The sequence below is a fragment of the Nymphaea colorata genome, chromosome 6, assembly GCF_008831285.2.
Source record: "Nymphaea colorata isolate Beijing-Zhang1983 chromosome 6, ASM883128v2, whole genome shotgun sequence".
Taxonomy (NCBI): domain Eukaryota; kingdom Viridiplantae; phylum Streptophyta; class Magnoliopsida; order Nymphaeales; family Nymphaeaceae; genus Nymphaea; species Nymphaea colorata.
Window position 1 is genome coordinate 12,938,125 of NC_045143.1, and position 22,680 is coordinate 12,960,804.

At 36.3% G+C, this 22,680-nt stretch overlaps 1 protein-coding gene across 1 annotated transcript; it reads left to right on the forward strand.

The window, feature by feature from the left end:
* The first annotated feature begins 842 nt into the window (after positions 1-842).
* LOC116255818 (uncharacterized) lies at positions 843-17,033 on the forward strand. Its single transcript, XM_031631848.2, has 9 exons — positions 843-1,207; positions 5,615-5,715; positions 5,826-6,219; positions 6,882-7,748; positions 8,301-8,355; positions 13,773-13,834; positions 13,912-14,018; positions 14,115-14,202; positions 16,310-17,033. Exons 1-9 carry the CDS (start codon positions 1,076-1,078, stop codon positions 16,625-16,627), a joined length of 2,124 nt encoding a protein of 707 aa, XP_031487708.1. The 5' UTR covers positions 843-1,075; the 3' UTR covers positions 16,628-17,033.
* The last annotated feature ends 5,647 nt before the right edge of the window (positions 17,034-22,680 follow it).

A 22,680-nucleotide genomic window follows, 5' to 3' on the forward strand; every position in this document is an offset into this window, starting at 1 on the left:
CACAAATGAGGCACGTGTGCTAGCCTCTATGCATTCATTTGGATCTCTCTTTGACCCCACCCACTATACAACAGCCAGTCCTCTCTCTCAATGCTAGGAGACGACCTCATCTTTATAAGTTCAGTTAGTCTCCCTCTCTGTGTGCCGTCATGGCTGAGTATTATCTCTCTGTCTCTTCTCTCCTATTTAAATGTTTAGCCATGGTGCAGCGTTTTGCATGTCAAAACCATCACATTGAAATTGGATGTACTCTTACCAACACCCACTTTTTTGAATGTTCACATATCAATTTGAAATTCAGATTCAAATGAGAACAAAGAAAAGCTACTTACGAATCCGAAATCTGATTTCACAATTGGAATATGATCCAAACCCAACTTAATTCATGTCCACATTTAAATCATAATTTTTAAACCAAATCTGGTTGACTTTCAAAATACAAGGGCATTTGACATAAGATATTTATTTAAAAATAAATTTGATTTGAATTCAATTTGGATTATTCAAATCCAATTGAAATATTAAATTTTTTTTGGAAATAGTTCGATTGGATTGTGATATATTGACATCCTTAATCCAAACCCTCAAATGAAGGAATGGCTGCCAACATTAAAGGACGGGTCCCAACACAGCTTCAAGTGTGGATCAGATTCACAGATTTTGCGGTTATTATGGATCTGAAATCGGAGAATCTCACATCTCTCGGATTGAACTTCGGATTTGCCCCGTGATCCGCCCTAGGATGCCAAACCATCAACCTTGGCTTAATGATGCAAAAGGGCGTCTCCTGCCTTCCTGTTTCGCATATATACCGATTGTATCGAGCCTACTGCGACGTAGGCCTCCTCCCTCTCTATCTCCCTCGTGCCGGAAGGAGTGCGAGCGGGGACGTAAGGCCGGAAAATGTTTACGGGCGGACGGTGCGCTGGACCGTGACGTCGTGGCAAACACTCTGACTTGACTGTCTCACACGGGGAAGTGTTCTGCTTTTCGTGGAGCGCTAACTGTTTCGAGCTATCGTTTTTCTCTTTCGTTCGTCCGCCATAATCAATCGTTCGGCGGTTCGGTGGTGGAGATGGAAGGCTCCAGTAGAAGTGGAGGTCGAACGATTAGGTACGATTTCAGTAGGGAAGGGGAGGGCCGGCTGAAGGACGAGGTGGAGGCCAAACTTTTGGAGTTCACGGGCTACACGGACGACGTTCTCGCGGTATGCGTCTGTTTGCGATAGACGATCCGATGTTTTGTTTCCTTGATATTCTATTTCGTGTTTTGAGTTATCGAATTGGTTATCGGTCGTGGAATAGGGTTTCAAGTAATGGTGTTTATGAGATTTTCGGAAGAAAAACCCTAGGACTGTCAATGCCTAACCTTTTCATGACTTCGTGCTTTTTATTAGCCGCTTTTCCTGAATGTTGAATTTTTGCCTGATTATTAATTCGTTGTTGAATGTCTGAACGGTTAGGAATTGGATGTACATATGAAACCCTTCCGATGGAACTGAAACTTCTATTTTTTGCACTTCTCTTCGTGTGTTTCTGGTTGATTAATTAGTCATTAACGAAGTGATATTACCACCTAACTTTTAGACATTCGAAGTGTCAAGGCCATTGTCAGAGCTGGAGTTGCCTATTGGTGTCTGGAGGAGCAAACGATTTAGTGAGGAAAAGTCTCTGAAGGAAGCAATGGTGAAATTTCATCCACTCTGAAATCACAGGGGAATTTTTCTGCAAAATTTTACGTGTTATTGCTGTGGAGGTTACAATTTCAGGAAAAATATGGTCAGCCCTAGGGGGATCCCAGCATTTTTCTTAAAAATTTCACCATTGTTACAGCATGAAAAAAGTTTCCCTGCAACTTTTTTACGTTGTCAAATCCCCTCGTGATAAGAACAATAAAGGAGGATTGCGTAAACCCATTGAGGCTTTTCAAATGCCAGTATACTAGAAAGGGGGTCATTGTCTTTTCTCATAGTGAAGTACGTGTCATGTAGGCAGGAAACTTAAATAATAAGTGTGCAACAAAATGCTTCAATTAGCTGGTGTTATTTGTAGTGGCAAGAAAATGAAGGTATGCCACGAAGGCGAAGATGCAATTTTCTTTGGAGGAGCTTTGCTTGCCAATACTCAAAACATACAAAAGTAAAAGATGGGCTCATCATCTAGTCCAATTCGTGTGTATCCAATAAAAATTGAACCCACGAATTGCCAATTATGAGTTGGGTGACTCAACCATTCAGCCATGGATGCTTCATGTAGGCTCATCATCAACAGGGCCATCTTGTGTCAGATGGATTTCAATTGACATATAATATTTTTGTTTAGGAGAAGTTAGTGTTTGACTTTGATTGGGAGAGATATTGAGAGAGATCAAGAATTTTTGCTATTTCATAGACTCATGGACAAATTTGACTTAATGTTTTTCAATCATAGCCACAAATATCACGATATTAATAAAAAAAATAAAGAAAATGATAAAAACGGGAAAACATGCGATATATTGCAAAAAATGTTTAAAATGAATTTATTGTGATTTTATTGCGATTTTATTTCGATTTTTTCATTTATTTTTTATTTCATTTTTCTGTTTTTATTTTTTTCAACTTCTGTTTCATTGTTTTATTTCCTCTTGTTTTAGGTATTTACCATAACCTCATACATGCAATACAATACTTATTAGTTTTTCATTTCTTGTATTTTTACATAACATTTTGATTTTTTTTTTTGAAGTGAGATTTTCTCGAGATTTTTTCCTAAAAAACAACTTTGCCGATAATACAAGAGAAAAACCTCAACGATAAAAACCTGAAAATGATATTTTTGTGGCTGTGCTTTCAATCACATTTTTTCCACCAAAAGCATTTTTTTTTCAAACTCCTTGGTCCCAAACCTGGAGTGTGTTGCTTTCACATGATTCATAGTCTCTTGAGAAATTGGAAATATGTAATTCAAATTATTTCTTAAAATATCCCCATCATATCCCTATATTATTGCAATTCTATTATGAAAATGTCATTTATTTTCTTAATGAACTGTTAGTATTATCATTATGGGATTTTTTGACAAGAGTATGAGGAAATTCCATGTTTCTTTCGTTTTTTCTCTTTTTTAACATTGATATCATCATGAATTAAATTTTATACTTAAATTGAATTTTTTACCATCATTAATTCATTATTTTTGTTATTTTATATAGTCATTTTTGTCATCTTACTAGTTTTTTATTTATTTTCTTTTACCTAAGTTTTAGGATTTTTTTTCCCACTTTTCAAAAAAATTGCTGGGATATTCCTGATAAAGTATAACTTTGTGAACAATTGCCTGAGAAGAACCTTGCTGTTAAAAACCGAAGAACTATATTTGTAGCTGTGATTTATATACAGAGAGACTCAGGATATGTATTTGCTAATGCATGTAAGTGTGCCCCTTACTTTGGCACTTTGAATTCGGAGTTGCGAAGTCAACAAAGCCTCTTCTAGTGAAGTATCTGTCAAGTTGCTCGTCTTTGTGGTAATCACACTTTAGATGAGGCACACTGCTTTGGCATGCTTTTGACATTCTACTTTACAGTCAGTGCTTAGGATATCCGCTAGTCATCTTTACACATCCCTGTCTTTAAGTGACTTTATAAGTTTATGGAAGCTTGAAAGTGGTATTTATGTTAGGAGTTAGGACCACTGCTGCATTGAGGAGTATGGTCATCTTTATTGATTGCCCCAGAGGAGGATCCATAGTTCTTTTCTCTTTTTATGTAGTCATTTTTCAAATGGGAATGAATACTTGGCTTTTACCTGTTAATGGTCATGGTTCTAGATGTTCTTATATTGCCGCTTTCATTTTCCAGCTGTATGATTTGGTATGAAATTTGTGTAAGGCAACCGTTGTTTCCCTTTTTGTCCTTTTCCTTCAAGACCATTCTTTCTTGATCATTTTTTGGGCATAAAGTTCAAATTCAGAGGATACATAGTGACATAAGACAACAATATAATGATCTTCAAAATCCAAGAACTAACTATTCAAATTTATTAGATTATCAATAATCCCTTGCGAAAGCACTTTTGCCAGTAAATCCCTGTCTTAAAACCTGATAACTTGGGACTCAACTTGGATGCTGTTGACTCATGACTCGCCATGTCTACTTGGGTGACTTGGCCAGTTTTTTGTAGTTTTGAAGAAGAAAAAGACAATATTACACTATTAGTTAAATAACTTAAATGTCAAAAAGCTACAGAATGGTCTGAATTGGTCGGAATCCAATAAAAGCAAAAGGACTACACATGTGGAGCTATATGTGACAGAACTGAGTTTGGGTTGATGTGATCTCAGTGAGAGTTCAAAACCTGAGTTTGTCTGAGAAAAAATACATGGTAATTCTGATATTTGTTATTTTGAGAGAGAGAGAGAGAGCAAATTCTTCTGGTAAGAAACATGCCAGAAACATCACTTGATTGCTGGAAGTTTTTACCTGAAACGCAAAGGGGGAGAGAGGCCCATAATGTAGTTCTCTTTTAACTATAACTGGTTCAGCAAAAACCATAATTTCTGTATTTTTACGATTGCCACTGCCTGCTTTTGAGAAACATCACATTGCACTTTTACAACTTTCCACTGCATAAATCCAAGAAAAACATGACTACAATGAGTTTTTTCTTAAGTCGTCAAAAGTCATATATCATATGTGACGTGATTCAGATGGGTCAAATGAGTCAAAGGAGTGTTTTCACATGTTTTTGGACGGTTTTGAGTTTTCTTTCTGGGAGTCAGCTGAGTCAGCTTGGTGAGTTTCTAACTGATAAATGCTTTTGAAAATATGTAGACCTGTCGTTGTTCTATTGTGACTTTTTAGCTTGTTCCTAGTTATATGCTTGAGGTGACTAGTTTAAAGGAAAAGGTCTCAATCGGACTGGTTGACAATTGGTATATGCTATAAAGTATTGTATTAAACTACTGATTAAGTCGGCTTTTACAAATAATGTGTTCTTGCAAAAACATGTATTGTGTAAGTTGGTGGCTGCAAAGTGGATGGTTGAATTTTGTGTTTTTTCGTTTGAACATACAGAATTCGGCTTTTAGGACTTAAAATACATATTGTTCACTTCTTTCTTTTTAGGATAATAAGACATTGTTGGGGAAAATTTTCTTAGGCCCCTTGGTGCCAATATCTTTAACCCTCATATGGGATGTGTGTTTTAGGAAGTATCTGCTTATGTCCACGTACTTATTGCTCTAACAGTTAATTGACTCTGGTTATTTCTATATCTATTTATAGCTTTTCTATAATGACTTGCTTTTTTTAATCATTGTACTCTTAGATTGTTGTCCTAATTGTCGCTGCTTCTTATTGTTGAATCTTGATGACCTATTAAAGCTTTGTCCTTTACCTGTGTATCAGATTTTGATAAACTGAAGGAAGTGACAAATGAATTTTGCTTCTTTCCTTAAGAAATAGCCTTTTGTTTTTCTTGGTTTCTGTTTGCTTCTGTCTCTTACAGTTATACCGTCTATTACTTTTTTGAGGCAGTTCTACGTCTTGCTCCTTAGAGAAACAAAAGAAACCGACTAAGTTTTCCTGAGAAGGGAGGTCAAGTCCTTATGTCTTATCTTCTTCTATTTTGCAGGACTATGTCATTGTGCTAGTTAAGAATGGCAAGCGTAAAGAAGTTGCTGAGCAAGACCTTAATGTTTTTCTTGGGGACAATTGTAGTTCTTTTGTTTCTTGGTAATGTAACAAACTAAACTTGTCCTGGCTAGCAGGTGGCGGTTGCCTGCATTGACATCATTATTAATCTAACACAAGCTTGCTTTAACTCTTTTGATGCTTACATGCAGGTTGTGGGATCATCTTTCTTCGAATTGGCATCTTTATGTGAAACCTCAAGAATCATCTCTCCCTGCTGAAGCAGTTCCAACTAAACCCCTGTTAGTTGAGTCTGCCAAAGGAAAAAATGTGAAGCTGGAGGATCAGAATGTCAGCTTGCTTGTGGATGCTGAAACTATGCAAGAAAGGTCAATGAAAGAGGCTGGTAGTCGTCGCAAAAGGCAATGGAAGGGGTTAACAAGGGAAGAATTAGAGTCCCCTCCTCTTCGAGTATCTGAATTTGACAACAGTCATCCTGAGGACCATAGTGCCCATTCTTCCATTTCCAACGTTGAAAAGGGACATAGTCACTACAAAGAACACTCTGAGAAAGTGCGGAAAAAAAATCCCCCTGACAATAGAAAGGTAAAATTGGTGTCAGTTTATTTTTTATGTTTCTGTTGATTAGTGAGTTGAAATTGCAACCATGACACATGAGATGGGGACTGAAAAGTGACATCCAGGAGAAGCTGTATGGTCATACTGCTTCATGTTACTGATCTTCTGGATCAATGATGTAGGATGAACTTATGAGCCTGTAGAGTTTTAGTGCATGTTAATCTCTTAGAGTTGTCTGTGTCCATGATTGACTATGATGTGTTGGCTGTGAACCTCAAGTAACAAAAATATGCAAAGCCAGAAAAAAAATTGCTTGTGTCCATGTGTTTAATCTGATCTCTCCCCCTCTTGATCCCTCAGCCATTTTCATAATATTAGTTTGTGGATAAAGCATCTTACTTTTTGTTACTTTTATCATAAGAAGAAGAAGTGTACTGTTGAAATTTGTGGTGGTGGTGCTTTTTCTCGTATTTTTTGTCTCTTACCATTAATTTTTATCTACTTTGTAGATGTTACACATGGTAGCTCTTGTAGTACGCCTTATCTAATTTAGTTAACAGGTTAATGCTTGTCGGATGAAGTTTTAGTTGGATATGGTGAAGTGTTTCTGTTTGCTGATGCTCTATGCTGTATGGGTTATGACTTACAGGTGCTGCTTAATGATAAGATTGTTTTTTCTATCCTTGTAGAGGGTTACTCCCAATATGAAGATTGACGCCCCTCGTCGTCTGCTTCAGTCTGCTTTTCGTGAAGCTTTGGGTCCATTGAGGTCCTCAGATTCTTTGAGATCTGAGCCAGCATTCAAGCGCCTGCGTTCAGTGGTTTCATCAGATTCTTCCACGGATAAATTTTCACAGGCTAAACTGAACAGATCTGCTTCAAAGGTGGCAGCTTCGATGGCTACTGCTATGAAAGCTGCAGCTGAAGCTGCCTATGACACATCAAAAGCTAGGCCAGTAAGAAATGTTCTTAATGGATTGGGCGATGGTACACATACTGAAGGTCCTGGCCGTGCAATGGGGATTGGAAGTCCTCATTCGAAGGAACCATATAGTGATTACGATGGGGATTCTGATGGGGGCTTGGGTCCAGTTCATGAGACTGGCCAGCCTGATACATTTCAATTCAATGCATATCATAATGAAGCTGTAATGAATCTAGACAGAGATGAAGCTGTGTCTGGTTGTGCATCTGATCATGATGCATTCCATGATGCGGATCATGACAGACAAAGGTTTATGGGCATTAATGAGACCTCTTATTCTGAAAACAAGGAAGACAATTCACTGATGGTACAGTACACTGTGGCTCCTAAACCAGATGAAGTCCCAAGGAGAACAAGGCTGAAAGACAAGTCTGATGTTGTGATGCCTAAACCGGCCCACAAGATTGTAAATATTTCTGTTAATGTGAATACATGGAAACCACCTCACTTTGAGTCAGCAAGTGAAGTCTCAAAAATGGAGAACACTAGTTTGCAGGACAGGGGAGCTTTTGCTTTCAAGTCTGGCGTAAGGCTGGTTCAAGAGAATAACACTGTCACAGGCGATAGGAGTGTAAGTTTAATGCAAACATATGGTCAATTGTATGGTAACTCTTTGTTTTACTATTTTTACTGTTGTGTCATTTATTATTATTCTTATGCTAATGTTATTGTTGCTATTTAAATGGTGAGGATGTTGGGCATCTTTGTCTTAGTTGCTGAGTTCAGCTTTGCTCTTTCTTAATGTACAAGACATGATTCTTGTATTGCACATAGCCACATACCAATATATGTTAGTCTCTGTAACTTCATCTTGAAACCGAAATATCTGACAACTTTGTGTGGTTCTTGTAGGAGGAATAGTATTGGTAGTTGTTAGTAATTGACTATCTTATCTTTCACCCATCTTTTTTGTGATATTTTTCTTGGAATTAACTTGCTCTGTGCATTGTCTTACCAATTTCTAGCCATTGATTGCTCCTCTGAAAAACTCAAAAGCTTGGTTGCTTGTTTTAGGGTGTGATTTTGTATAACTTTTAGATTCATAAGAACTCATTAGCCTCAAAGTTAGAGTGTATCTTTTCATCCGCTAACATCTGTTATATTTTATTACATTTTTCATCAGGAAAGACCTCGTGTGGATGTTCATGAGGACCAGACGGCCGTGACATCCATTCCTGGTGAGTGTTTTGAAATTTTGGGGTGGCATACAAGCTCTAAGAGTTATACCATGATGTAGTTTTTTTTTCTTTCCATCCATTTCTTAAATCAATAGTTTCTTTTCTTTATTTCTTTCTATTTGGCATGTTTGTCAGTTGCTTTTTTCTATCTTTTCTACTGCATATCTTTCTGTTTGTTGTGAATGACAAACATGTTCCTTTGTGTTATAGTGCTTAATTGTAGCACCTATAGGCATGCTTGGTGATCCTCTGGAAGAAGAAACATATGATGGAAATGAAATCCTGCAAACCTCCATATGATAGGGAACTGGAGGATGATGGAAATATCTTAGACGGTGTCTTTTTTTTGTAAGAAAATTGAGTCAAGCATGGAGTTCTAGAACATTTGTTCTATTCAAGATGTCCATGTGGTTCTACTCTTTTTTTTTTTTGTTTCTTTCTCCCCTTCCAGGGGGTGTGGGGTGGGGAAAAGTGTATTAAGCTCAATTAAACGTCTTTGGAAGTTCTGCACTAAAATGGAAGTTCAATTTATATGTATTGGCGAAGCAAAGTTTCAAACATATAGGATTGCAAACCCCACAAGTTGGTTAGAACCAGTTTCTGGTTTTCAGGTAGTTTTGGTATTTCAAACAATTGATGATGCTTCCTGAAATACATGAGCATGTCTAAGCTCCATTAAATCTTATGCTGTCAATGGCTACCAATTCAGGATCGTGTTTAGAGTTTGTTTTTTAAGATGTGGTGCATGTCTAAGCTCCATTAAAATGTTATGCTGTCAATGACTACCAATTCAGGATTGTGTTTAGAGTCTGATTTTTGATGCAGTTGCATTCCCTGAATAGTGCGTTGAAATGGTTGAGTAGATCAATCCAAAGAGTACATTGATTTTCAGTGGCTTATAGTGGTATAATTCTTTGGTGAGTGTTAAAAGCCTCAGATACATAAGCTTGTCAATGAAAGGATCAGGCAATGGCACTTAGCAATGAACACCAACAGCATTATGTTCAGGCGTGCATGCATTTTCTACTAGTCCAAGCATGATATATAGGCCTCAAGGTCCATGCTTATCTCATTGCTCTCTGCTTCAGACACTGTCATTGTAGAAGTTATTGTGTTTGTGTGCTTGAAGTACAATCCTGAATTTCAAAACATGTGAAAAGGTTCAAGTATATGATAACAGATTCAGCAAAATATCTTGAATTTTCAATGGAGGTTTTGAATTTTTCATGAAAACTGCTGAATAATTAACATATACACAAAAAAATGTAAGGCTTGAATTCATTATTAAACCTTGTGCCGACAAACAGACAGACACGCACACACACCAAACACATATATATACACACCAGTGGACTCAAATCATGTCTCAACAAGCATATAAATATATACCAATCGTCTTAAATCATGTCTTGACAGCCTTTGGGTCTCAACTCAACAACCTTTGGCAACTTGAGATCAGGATGACTGTTAAATATGAGTAGATTGTGTTGGTGGTTATTGATCAGTAACAAAATTTCTGATGCTTTCACCTTGCCAGATCTTCTATCCATGAATGTAACTCATACATGCATGAGTACTTTAACTTTGTGGGTGCGATATGGTCCGTGCTGTACTTGGAGTCAAAAAGATATGAGAATAGTTTTCTTCTTTTCACATTCAATACCACATAGTTGCATATTGGACCATTATCTGGGATGATTTGAACTAAATCAACATTGACTTCTTTGATCTGTAGATAGCTGCCTCAGATATTCAATGTCTTTATATTCTGTAGATGCATCAACTGTTTTTGGAAAGTCTGATTCATCACATGAGAAAGAAATACAAATATTCATGAGTGCCTTTGAATGCTAGTCCAACCATCAGAAACAATCAATAAACCATATTGTTTCCATGAGAATTCTTGGAATTTTTAAGTAGTTTCTCAACTTGTTGCTCTTTTGACTTAGGATTTTGGTTGAAGTTTCTCTCTGCTTGGAGTAAATTGCAAATTGCAATAGATGTAAGTTATAAATATTGTCATAAAAAGTGTTTTATTTCGAAAAACGTGAGAAAAACATCAAAAAAAGATTAGCTGAAAAAATGGGAAAACACATTTTTTTGAAAAAAATGTTGAAATGAACAAAAACTCACATTTTTTCGTTTTTTCGTTTTTTATGTATTTTAATTACCAGTTTTTTATTTTCATATTTTTCACATTTTATTTTAGTTTTTTAGCTTTTCTAAATTTTGCCGAAATTTTCTTGAGAAAACAATTTTGCTGTATTATAATAGAGAAAACCTCACTGTTTTATACCCAAAAACGATATTTGTGACTTATAAGTTATAACTAATCATTCCAGTAGGCATTTCTACTGATATCAAAGGCATGCAATTAAAGGACAAAGCTGTCCTCTGTTGTGTTTTCACCAATCACACTTATCTTCCTTTTTTTTTTTTCTTTGAGGCTTGTCATTTTTGAGAGAGAGAGATATATTTGCTGCATTTGAATTTTTCAACCTGTTTTTTGAATTTAATCACCATGTTCTTATAGTTTTAACTTTTTAGAATCCTCTAATCTTTGTCTTGAAAGTTTTTTATTTTTTTGAATTCCAAAATCGACAAATTAAACAAATGTGCTTTCCTTCTGTGTATAAGATCCAAAAGTAGGGCACCGTAAAAACCGCAAATGAGCTGCACCACATTTGCATCACCACCTACATTTTTTGACACCATGCTCATAGATTTCCAAAGTGGGTCTTCTTCAGTTGTATAAACCACACCAAGTTGAGTGGAGGCTTAGAAGCATTAATGCGGATACGAGTACGAACTTTGTTACATGGGTACTGCTGTAAAGGCAGCGTACCCATACTGGTCAGGTACGACATTGGTACTGGTATTGTCTCGGGTACCTCTTGGGTACTGTCAAACAGTACCGGATACGGTCAACGTACCCATGACCATATCCATCTGATTTAGGACTCTATCAAAGTTGACCGAATCCTTTCTTGTCCAAAATTTAAGATTTCAGTTTTGTTTTTTACACCATTTACACTCAGGAAACACATACACTGCTGCGTTTTCATATTTTGTTCAATTGTTTCTTCTTTAGAAACTATAAATTTTGAATCATGAATGTGTTATTTTGTTTGAATTCTTATTTTATGTTATATATACAGTCGTACCCCCATACCCAAGTTTTTTTCAAATAGTCCAAACCAGTACTCGTACTGGCACCCGTACCTATGTGACATAGAGTACAAACTATTTTCAAAAAATTTGGGTGCGAGAGTATGGCTGTGTGTGTGTGTGTATATATATATATATATATATAACAAAAAAAACTTAGGAAGAAATGATAAACAAGCAAACTACATAAAACATATATATCAACATAAGCAAGTAAATGACATGGAAAATATATATCAACATAAACAAGTAAACAACATAGAAAATATATACCAACTGCTCTTGCTGCAATGTGTTTAAGAAACCTATGAAAAAACTTAAGCACATGGACAGAATGCATATCAATCTCAAAGTCATCTTCTGCATATATTGGAAAGTTGCAATGGAATGAGGAAAATCATCTACCAAACAACTGAGCAGCCCCTTAGACAATCAAATGCGAACCATGACTCAGCATTGTGGAATTGGAATCTAATTGCTAAATGCTGAAATGGAAAGGGTCAGTTACAAAAAATAACATAGGAGCACACACCAACGCACGATTATTTGAAAAAAAAACATGGTTTCATATAAATGTAAAAGAGAAAGGGCAAACAATATGATTTTCAAAGAAAAAGAAAAATAGGTGATGCAGGTCATAGAAGAAGGGCAGAAAATTCTAAACCTGCTGCCATAAGTGAACGTTTAGACTGCTGGATGAGGGGAGGCTACTGGAAAAAAGAAGAAGCTTAAATATGAAGCTTCAATAAAAAACACCTAAATCAGTCAATGGAGAAGTCGGTGAACGACAACAGCTGCGTCGCCGGAGACATTGCCTCTCACCGAAAACTGCCGGAAACCAGTCAATAGAACAGCCAACGTTGCCGGAGAACTCCACATGCACTGTTGCTGTGGGTAATACGTAGGGCTCTGCGTTTTGTTTAAAGTAAACAAAAAATGGAACCCTAATTTAAAGACGGTTTTGGACTCGGTCAACTTTGACCGAGTCCAAAAAATACCAGATATGTACTCGGGTACGTTGATCATACCTGGTACGGTCAAACACGTACCTGAGCTGCTCTCAGGTGTGTACCTGTACCCATACCAGTACGGTACGGGTGGAGTAGTACTCGTATGACAGAGCATTAATGTTGATTTTGGCATATGAACTTGACCTTGAAATAGAACTTTATGCAAATTCATGTCACACAGAACACTCTTGGAAGGGCACCATGTCTGTGTTGACATGGGTGTGGGTATGGGACACAATTGAGTCCTTTCCTGTATTTTGTTGGGTAGTCTATATATACAATGAATGGATGTGGGAGAACTAGACACATTATTGCCATCTTGGCTTTCTTTTACCCCTGGAAAAATTACATTTCATACTTGCTGCAAGAACTGCACTTTCTCCTCAGCACATTTTCCAACATGAATGCAAAATAAGGCATTGACTGAGAGGTGAGCTATATGACGGTTTTGAAAGGAACTGTGCAGTATTGTGTAGCTGAAGACATCCATGAAAGAATAGGAAGGTTTTATTTATTTGTAGTTTTCTTATTTATTTGTAGATAAGGCTATATATTGTCACCTTCCCTTGAGATTTAATGAATGAAAATTATTATTATTTTTTTCTTAATTTTCTTCATATTTTTCATTTACTTTTCTGCCATTTCTCTTTCTTTTCCTTCTTTTCTAGATAATGGCAAGTTTTAGCTTAGTTGATACTTTTCTTTTTACAGATTGGATTGTGGCTTGATATCAATTTCACATAGTTCCTTTCCTGATACCTTTGTTCTATGTCTTGTTACCTATTTGAGTTCTCATACATGGACTGCATCCAAAGTGACCTTGTGAATAGAACCTAAAGATTTTAAAATCTCATGCGTGTTAGCAAAAAGAAGAATGTTGTGGTAATGAAATGTAATGTTGATATGTTGGTCATTCTGTGATTTTTATCATATGTTACTTATGTTAACTAGATCTCATATTTTAAACAACCACAGAATGGTCTGGGGCTTGATCCAGAGCATACTATATGCAGGCATAGTATGAGCTTATATGAGTATAATGTCACTCTATTTGCTCTACGCTTGGATTACTAATTTAAGCTTCAAATTTCTTCATGAAATGCTTCTCAAGACCATGGTTACCTCTTTTTACAGTTTGCACTTATTGCTACTTTCTTTCGTTGACTGATTATAAAAAATATCACCATGTCTCTGCTACTGAGTTTCTATCAGTTAATTCATTTTTTGGTATCTTTGTAGGGTCTTATTCTGCTGTCCGTCCTTTTGATGATGTCGAATCTCGGAGCATCTTTGTCAGCAATGTGAGAAATTTTATCTTTTCTCTATTCTCTTAGTTTCTCCTCATGATGGCATCGGAAATTTGTTGACATATCCCCAGGTTCACTTTGGAGCAACAAAAGATTTGCTTTCTACACATTTCAACAAATTTGGTGAAGTACAGAAGGTCGTAATTGTGATGGATGCCGCAACAGGTCAACCCACAGGGTAATTATGTCTAAATCTGTTTCTGGTTTATATTGAGGAAAACATGTCCACTGAATGTCCTTTACTTATTACATTACATGTTCTCCTTTGAACTAGATCTGCCTGTGTGGAATTTGTGCGCAAGGAATCTGCTGAGCTTGCATTGGCCTTGAATGGCACTTCTTTTATGTCTCGCATTCTCAAAGTAAGTTGATTTATCTTGCTTAAACTCATTGAGATATGCTCAATCTTTATTTCATAATCACAAAAGACGTGTTTTTTGGAGAAAAAATATGGTAAAGAAGTGAAAAATAAGTAATCTGGAAAACGGAAAAATATGCCAACGTCAGCAAAATTTGTTTTCTTGCCTTTTTTCCTGTTTTTTCTTGTTTTTCTCTCTTTTTTATTTTAGGTTTTTTTCACATTTTTTAATGTCAGACTGCTTGTTTCCATTTTTTATTTTTATTTCTTGCTTATCTACTTATTTTTTTTATGTTGTCTTATTAATTTCTCATTTATTTTATTTTCCCCTAATTGTTAGGTTTTTACATTTTTTTCAATCTCGCCGTATTATACCTTGCGATTTAAACCAGAAAATGATATTCATAACTATGCTTTATTTAGATTTGGCAAACCTCTTTTTTCAAATTCATTCTTATACCAAGTAAATGGAGTCTATACCGTGAATGTGTGCAAACATACCTGTAAAACAATTATCAGTGCCTAGATTGTTTTCTTGAAGGTCCTGAACACTTTGTAGAAGTATGACTACATTTGCTTAATTTAAACCTGTATTTCACGCTTTTGATCCAATCGTTTTGTTGCAAAAATTTAGCTTGTCCCGTTTCTGAGACTCAGTCCAGCTATTGATCTTTTATAGGTAAGGCAGGTGTAGTGTATTCAGGTATTTTTTTATAAAATAGGTGTAAAATTTTTAAGGTTTTTTTTTTGTATCTTAGACTTAGAGTGTGCAAATTGTTCAAACTACCTTACTCTCTCTCTTTCTCTCTCCCCAATATTTGTGGATCTAGCTTCGTACTGGATGATCTGGGAACCTAGGATTTCACCTTCAGATATTGATCAAGTGAACATCTAAAATGCTTTCAGAACACATGTAGAAACTACTCGATAGGCATCTATGAAAGTCATCTTGTTTTTGCTTAATCAAAACCTTTACGTTATCAGTAGGTTATTTAACAAAATGCATGCAGTGAAAAGGCATGTTTTCATGTTTGGATATGGCATTTGAGCCCCATGGCAGGATATATATATATATATATATATATATATAACATGAAAACATGCCTTTTCACTGCATGCATTTTGATATATATATATAACATGAAAACATGCCTTTTCACTGCATGCATTTTGTTAAATAACCTACTGTTACGTACTGGATGGATGAAGTTTAAAAATTCATCATGACCACCACCATAAATTGTTTCTGAAAGCTCCGTGAAGTCATGAACTATCGCTGCACCATAAACCATTGCCAATTTTTCCTGTGGCGACCTTTTTTACCGACAAATCTAGGCACTGCCACATGAGCATTAGCGATAGTTTATGGTGCACCGTTCATTGTGCTTTCAGCCACAGTTTAATGTTGCTTTCAGCCACAGTTTAATGTTGCTGTCAGCCACAGTTTAATGTTGCTTTCAGCAAACGATTTTCAATTTTACACAACCCTGTGACATCTAGCATTCCGCAAGGTTGTGTCCTCCAATATTTGTGTGTGTGTATATGTATGTCTTATTTGTGTTTTGGGGGGGAGGGGGAGGAGAATCTAGGAAGTTTAATAATTAGAAATTATTAAAAAAAACTCTCTCCTTCGTGAGAGAGAGAGAGAGAGAGAGAGAGCCTGACCTGATTTGGGAAGTACAACATGGCTTTGATACAGCTGTACAAGTAAAACCAAGTACTATGGGTCAATAAGAGTGTTACGTTCTTCACTTATGATTAAATTGTAGCAAGTTATAAATTTGTCCTTTCCATTTACCGTTGTCTTTAGAGACCTTTGCTAATCTGTCCTGCGCGGCAGAATAGATGCATGTGAGGTGTTCGGTCGTGAGCCCTGCAGCTGCATGCAAACAATCAACAGGAACATGACATTCTGCTGGAATGGTGCATTCCCAGCTGGTCCACTTTTTGCATGAGCATCATTCTTTCAATGCGAACATGGGTCACTCTTGGCCCATATTGAGCACCTGTTCCTAGGAGTGCCAGGACGGACTTTCATTTCTGGTGTTGCCAATGCAAGGAATCAATAAGTTTCTGTCCCAATGAGTACAATGTGTTAATTTCTTTTGCAGGTTGTTCCAAGAAGTTCTGTAACCCAACGGGATGCTCCTGTAATGTCATGGTCTCGGCTCCCTCGCCCCTCCCCATACTCTTCTAGGTTGCTTCTGTGTGGCCCGTATGCAAGAGGTGCGCCAGGCATGTATGGAAGACCTACTCTGAAGGTTGGTCCTCGCAGTCTACAGTGGAAGCGTGAATCTCCATCAACACCAGTTGGATCTGCTATTGGAACGCCAACTGTTGGTACGCCTTTGTCCACTACACCAAGGAGAGCACTAACGTATGTTCGGAGCGAATCGAAGCCAGCGAATGGGAATTCTTGTCCAGCTTGAGATTGTGTAGAATCTCATTTTTCATCTGTTTTAGACCAAGATCTGTTGGTTTTGATCATGAACTTCCGTGATTCTTGGGTCAACATGCTTGCAAATGGTTGACGCACCAAGAAATGATCGAGCTGCAAAAGAGGTGTTCTTGGAGTATGCTGTTAGGGTTTAGCAACCTTACGGAATTTCCACCAAGGCAATGGCAAAAGCAATGTGTATATGCGTCCTATTCTATTGGATTACTGGTTCCAAAGTTTCATGTCTCATATTACTTACATCGCCTAGTAAATAAGGGAAAATTATTCGTGTTTCTTTGGCTGGCTTTTCGTTTCTTGTTAGGTTAAAGCATTAGTGTGAATGTGATCCTATCGCTGTGTATGAAAGGGATGAAGATGGCATCGATGGACCTGACCAAGTTTTCTTCGTAGGTTTGCCTTTACGTACCGCTTTCATTTGGTGTTGGAACGATCAATGTAAAATGGTTGAAATTAGTCAGACTGCAGGTGCACGATCAAATTCTGTAATGCAAGGCCTTTTGGAGAAAAAGGACAACGAAGTTCGGACAATGTTTCAAAGTGCTTTCAGATGTATTAATGTAAATTGTTCATGAAATTAGTTGTGCAGCGGATGGTTTTAGATGGTCAATTTGACATTGAAATTTATTGAGTGGACGAAAAGAAGCGGGTGCATGGGTAAATCAAAGTCCTTTAAGTTATGCTAAAAAATTGTCTTCAATTGCACAAGTTTCCCTTGTTCTCTTCCTTCTTTTGGACGCTGATGGCTGAACATGGACGTGCTGCTAAAATTTGTTCAGGCCAGTCCATCTCGGTCTACTCTCACGTGTTCTGTTCTGCCTGTGTTGTATCTGATTAAGTTTGGCTTAGGCTAACAATGCCATCAGTTTCATTCAAAATCCATTGATTTGCAGCTGCTTTCCTAAATTTTAATGTGGGGGAATTGGCTGTTTTGGGGGAATTGGCTATCTTTAATTATTGTATGTGTTGGATCATAGATGTTTATTCACGTATTTCAATAGGCATCGTATTGTGGGGCGTGGTACCTGGAGCCCTATGTTAAAAGCTACTCCAACCAACAAGGATTGGAAAATCTCCATATGATTGCTCAAGGCAGTAGTTTGGGTATATCACCGACCGACCAAGGATGTTTCTGAGACCCTAATCTTGGATCCCTTTTCAAGAAAACTCTTTCATATGCCAAGTACTAGAGATTGTCTTTGGTGTAGAGACATGACCCAAAAACATAAGATCATAGGTTGATCACATTAAGCCAATTCTTGTTCTTTAGGAAGCATGCCTTGAGCTCGTCTTTTTGGCATTTTAGGTAGGGTATGCTCATGATCGAATGAGGGTAATCTTTGTAATTGTGATTTAATAATCAAGATTAAGCAACTGTTGTTGCCTGAACTCCTTTTTCGGAACTCTGTTTTTTTTTCCCCAAAATAGTCAGGTACCATGCACCAAAGTAACATGGTTAAGATTCTGCCGAAATTCATCCTTTTAGTATTTCTTTAAAACTTTCGAAGAACCATTGAAAGTTCATTTCCATCAACTACCAAGAATTTGAGATTCAATTTCTCATAATCCCGAAATGTAAATTTTCATTTCACATCTAAAATAGTTTTCTGTTTCAGGCCTTTAACAGCGCATAAAGCCCTTTGAAGCTGGATGGACCAAAAAGTAACCCATGGCTACAAGGTGATTTCTAGGCTACATCCAAAATTTCTGCAAGTAGTGACTGCCTCCTCTTGGGGAAAAGTTAATTTTCCTAATAACTTTTCATTTGTTTCTCTTCTGCAGCTATTGAAACTTCACAAAATTTTTGAAAGAAAAAGTAGATGAAGCCTATGCTCCCGAATGCTTTTTTTCATTCTCACAAGAATAGCTTTCCTTCCAAATTTTTTTCCGGAAAAAATTTCCGGAATTCGACTTCAACGGTCGAAAAAATCTTTCCATGTTTCATACGATGGAAAATTTTCAAAAATTTGAATTATTTTTCTCTATGAACAGTTCTTTTCCGGCGCATCAAACGCCCCCTTACCTAAAAATTGTGGCACCTAAGAGAAACTAAAAATTTGGAATAGAAGGCTAAGAGCGGCAACACAAAGAGCCAGTGATTAACCAAAAGGATGCCTATAGGAGCATAAAATATGCCATTTATGACCATACTTTCATAATTTCTGTGTGCTTGAGTGCTTTAAATAACCATGCTAATTTTAATAAAGAATAATGCAATTCTTTTTTTAGAGGGATGTGGAACTAAATTGTGGCAATTTGCAAGCAATGCAAAAAGTCGAACTAAATGAGGAAACAATGATCAGGAAATTCTCTCGCTATTGAGCCCAATATATAAGATTTAACATGATCAATGTCCCGAGTTTGGATGTTAGATCCAAAGAGAGAGTCATACGAATCCAAAGTCCAATTTTTACGGGGGTTTAGATTTGAAATAGAGGGAGAAGATACTCGGATCTAACCAAGCTTTAGGGTCCAAACTCAATGGTGCAAAACCCTATTCAACTAGGGCCTTACAACAAGCCTTTTACACTCGTATCCCTCTTTTCTTTCCCTCCAATGGTGCTTCCTCTATCTTTCCTATTTTTCCCCTCTATATTTCATATTTTTTCTCCTCTTGTGACTTAAGTCCTTCATTGATTAGACTTACTCTTAAATGTCTAACAGAGTGGTCAGGTCCTGGACCTAGAAAAATTTCGCATGTTAACTCAAAAAAAGCTTTAAATTGACCCACGTGCTGTTCATTGTAATCCTGGCCTCTCTCTTTCATGGATACTATAAATTCTCCATGGTGGTAGCAACCTACATCACAGTTGACAAACCTGCGTCTCGAACTCAGAATTGAGTTGATGACTCAACTTGGTTAAGTCATAAATTTAATAATGCATTTTCTATAAATAGATGAAGAAGGTAAATATGTCTGAAAGACATGTTTGATTTTCTCATCAACTAGAATGGAATAACATGCAATATGAGTATTTGTGCATAGTTAGCAAAGTTTATGATATTTCATAGTTCAAAAAATAACATAGTTTAATATTCAACAAAACATGACAAAAAAAACATGTAATTAGCTGATAATCCCAAATGACTAGGGAAACCCTAATTTATGACCAAATGGGCAAATCATACTGGCAAGAACATTCATTCTTTGTGGAGCATTGCTGGCAACCTTAATGCATGAGTACTAGCATGGACTTTAAGGGGCTGTTTGGAAACAATAACATTATGTTACTGTTTCATGCATCTAACCTGAAAATTGGTTAGATTCATTTGACAGTTTAAAAAATGATGCATGGAACAATAACAATATGTCATGGTTTCCAAACACCCCCTAAGACATGAACAGATACCTACCTGATTGTGATCAAGCTATCTTAACCTCTTCATTCCTATATTAGGCTAAATTAATGGATGCATTAAAAGAAGAGCACTTCATCTACATATGTACCTAACTTTGTTAGATGGGTCCATTAGGAAGTACATAGCATCAATATAGTACAACCGTTCCCCCTTTCCCTTCTTTAGGATTCATCAAACTAGTGGAGGAATGAATGGATTTGAAGATTGGCTTCAACCCATTTCTTCATTATAATCCATCTTTAGTGGCCTGCTAGTTCAAACTTATAATGCAACAGATTGGTGCGACACTGCTTGAGTTCACCACAACTTTAAGAAATCGTTACATTGTACGAATTGTGGTTGTCATTGTTCTCAAGGTCACAATGTTCAACTTCCTCTAGATTTTGTTTTCATTAAAGTTGGATGCAAAATCAAGGGTTCATTCCCCTAACAAAAGAAAATTACTTCAGTGATTTGAATCATTGGTATAAACTATTTCCAAGTAATGATGAAGGTACAACGATCCTAACTAGTGACTATATTGTTGATTTTTTTTTCACTGGTATAGACTCATTTTCTTGTACCACATTGTTTAATAGATGCTACAAAATCTGCTTTATCGTGATGAATGATAGATAATAATAGATGTTGATGAGCCAATTCAATCCCCTAATGATCTAGTGAGATTATTCATGCTAGATAGATCAAGAAGAGGCATTTATGCTTATTATATTTTTCATGCATGAATTAGTTATGGAAGACAACATGAACATTCATGACTACATCTACAGTGAAGGATAAGATGAACCTGACCAATGATTGTCGTAGTGAGAGACCAAAATTTGTGCTTCAGCTAAGTGAACTTGAATAATGGAGACAACCTCTAGAATAGAGGTAGAAAGTGTGGAGGTGAGTTTGCCCTCCTGCAATACAGTAGAAAGTCAAGTAAAGCAAAAAAAAAAAAAACTAACACTTGAGAGAAAAAATGAAGATGGGCTTAAAGTGCACTAGGAAAGGGATATGAGTGTAAACTCTACCACAATCACAAATATAATCTTCTCACTCTCAAGTATATTGAGGACAACATATCTAGATGAAAACTAAATATTATTCATGCGAAACAGTCATACAACTGACTTCAAAAGCCATATCATTATCTTAGAAAGATACAATATTTATAAAGAGAAAGTGGCAATAGAGAGAATACTGTTGGGTAGAGTTACGACAACTAGAAAACTAGTTCAAAAACTAGCTCTTGGGCTGAGTTCCAACAACCATGTATATGTATTCATACAACTAAATATAGTGATGTATGTGGAAGCATATATGCATATGAATATATAAGTGTACTTACGTACAAACTAACACCACTCCTCAAACTTATGATGATATAACAAAAAGTTTGCAAAGAAGAAATTGAAATCTCTTTGATGTCAATGCTTTGGTGTGAAAAAATCATTTGATATTCTGAGTACATGAAGAACAACTTTGTATTTTTATAGATATTCTTCTTGAACAAATCATGAAGAACAACTTTGTATTTTTATAGATATTCTTCTTGAACAAATTGACAATGTATGATTACTAGCAATGTGGATTGCACTCTTGTTGTCACAACATAATCTAGTAGTTTCTTCAATGTGAATCCCTATATCTTTTAGCAAGCTCTTTAACTACACAATCTCCATAGTTGTAATAGCCATAGCTCGATATTTTGTTTCAGTAGTTGATAGTGTGACTTTATTTTGTTTCTTGTATTACCATGGAATCATTGATTCACCTAAAAACACACAAAAACTAGTGGTGGAGTGTCTATTATTTGGGTCTCCACCCCAATCAGTATCTGTATATGCAATCATATTAAGTGAAGAAGAAGATGATAAGAACAACCCTTTATTTGTGATATTTTGATATATCTAATGGTCCTCATAATTGTTCCCATATGCAGATGTTGGTGTATGTTGAAATTGAGTCACAACATGAACAACATGAGCTATGTCAGGCTTAGTAATAGTTAGATAGGTCAAGGCTCTACTCTTGATATGGGGTAGGGATCTTATGATTTCATCTTACATTCCAAAGCTTCAGGTGTCTCAACAACTTCATCATTTGATAGTCAAGACATGTCTATCAAATCATTTGCAAATTTGATCTATTAAAGTAGATAACCTATTTTGCTATATGCAACTTCAATAACAAAAAAGTAAGTAAAAATCTCTAAGTCATCTTAATGTCATGATCATCATTTCGAGTAATAATTATATCATCTACATACAATAGTAATATAATTACACACACTAGCAATAGCATTTTTGACAAAAATATCTACATTAGGATAGCAAGATCTAAACTCTTGATCAAGCATTATCTTTCTAAATCTGTCATACTACACCTTAAGAGCATGTTTTAGGCCGTACAAGGCTTTTTTAAGATGTAAAACCTTACCTTAGATATTTCATAACTAGATGGTGAATCCATGCAAACTTTCTCACTGAAACTACCATTAAGAAATGCATTCTTGATATCCATCTGAAAAATGAGCCAATTTTTAATAGATGCAATTGTAATTAACCATTTAACCACTAATTTAGCTTTATATCTTTCAAGTGATCTATCACTTTTAGTTTTGACTTTGTAGACGAATCTGCAAGCTATGATCTTTTTACCTATTGGTAAACCTAAGAGTAT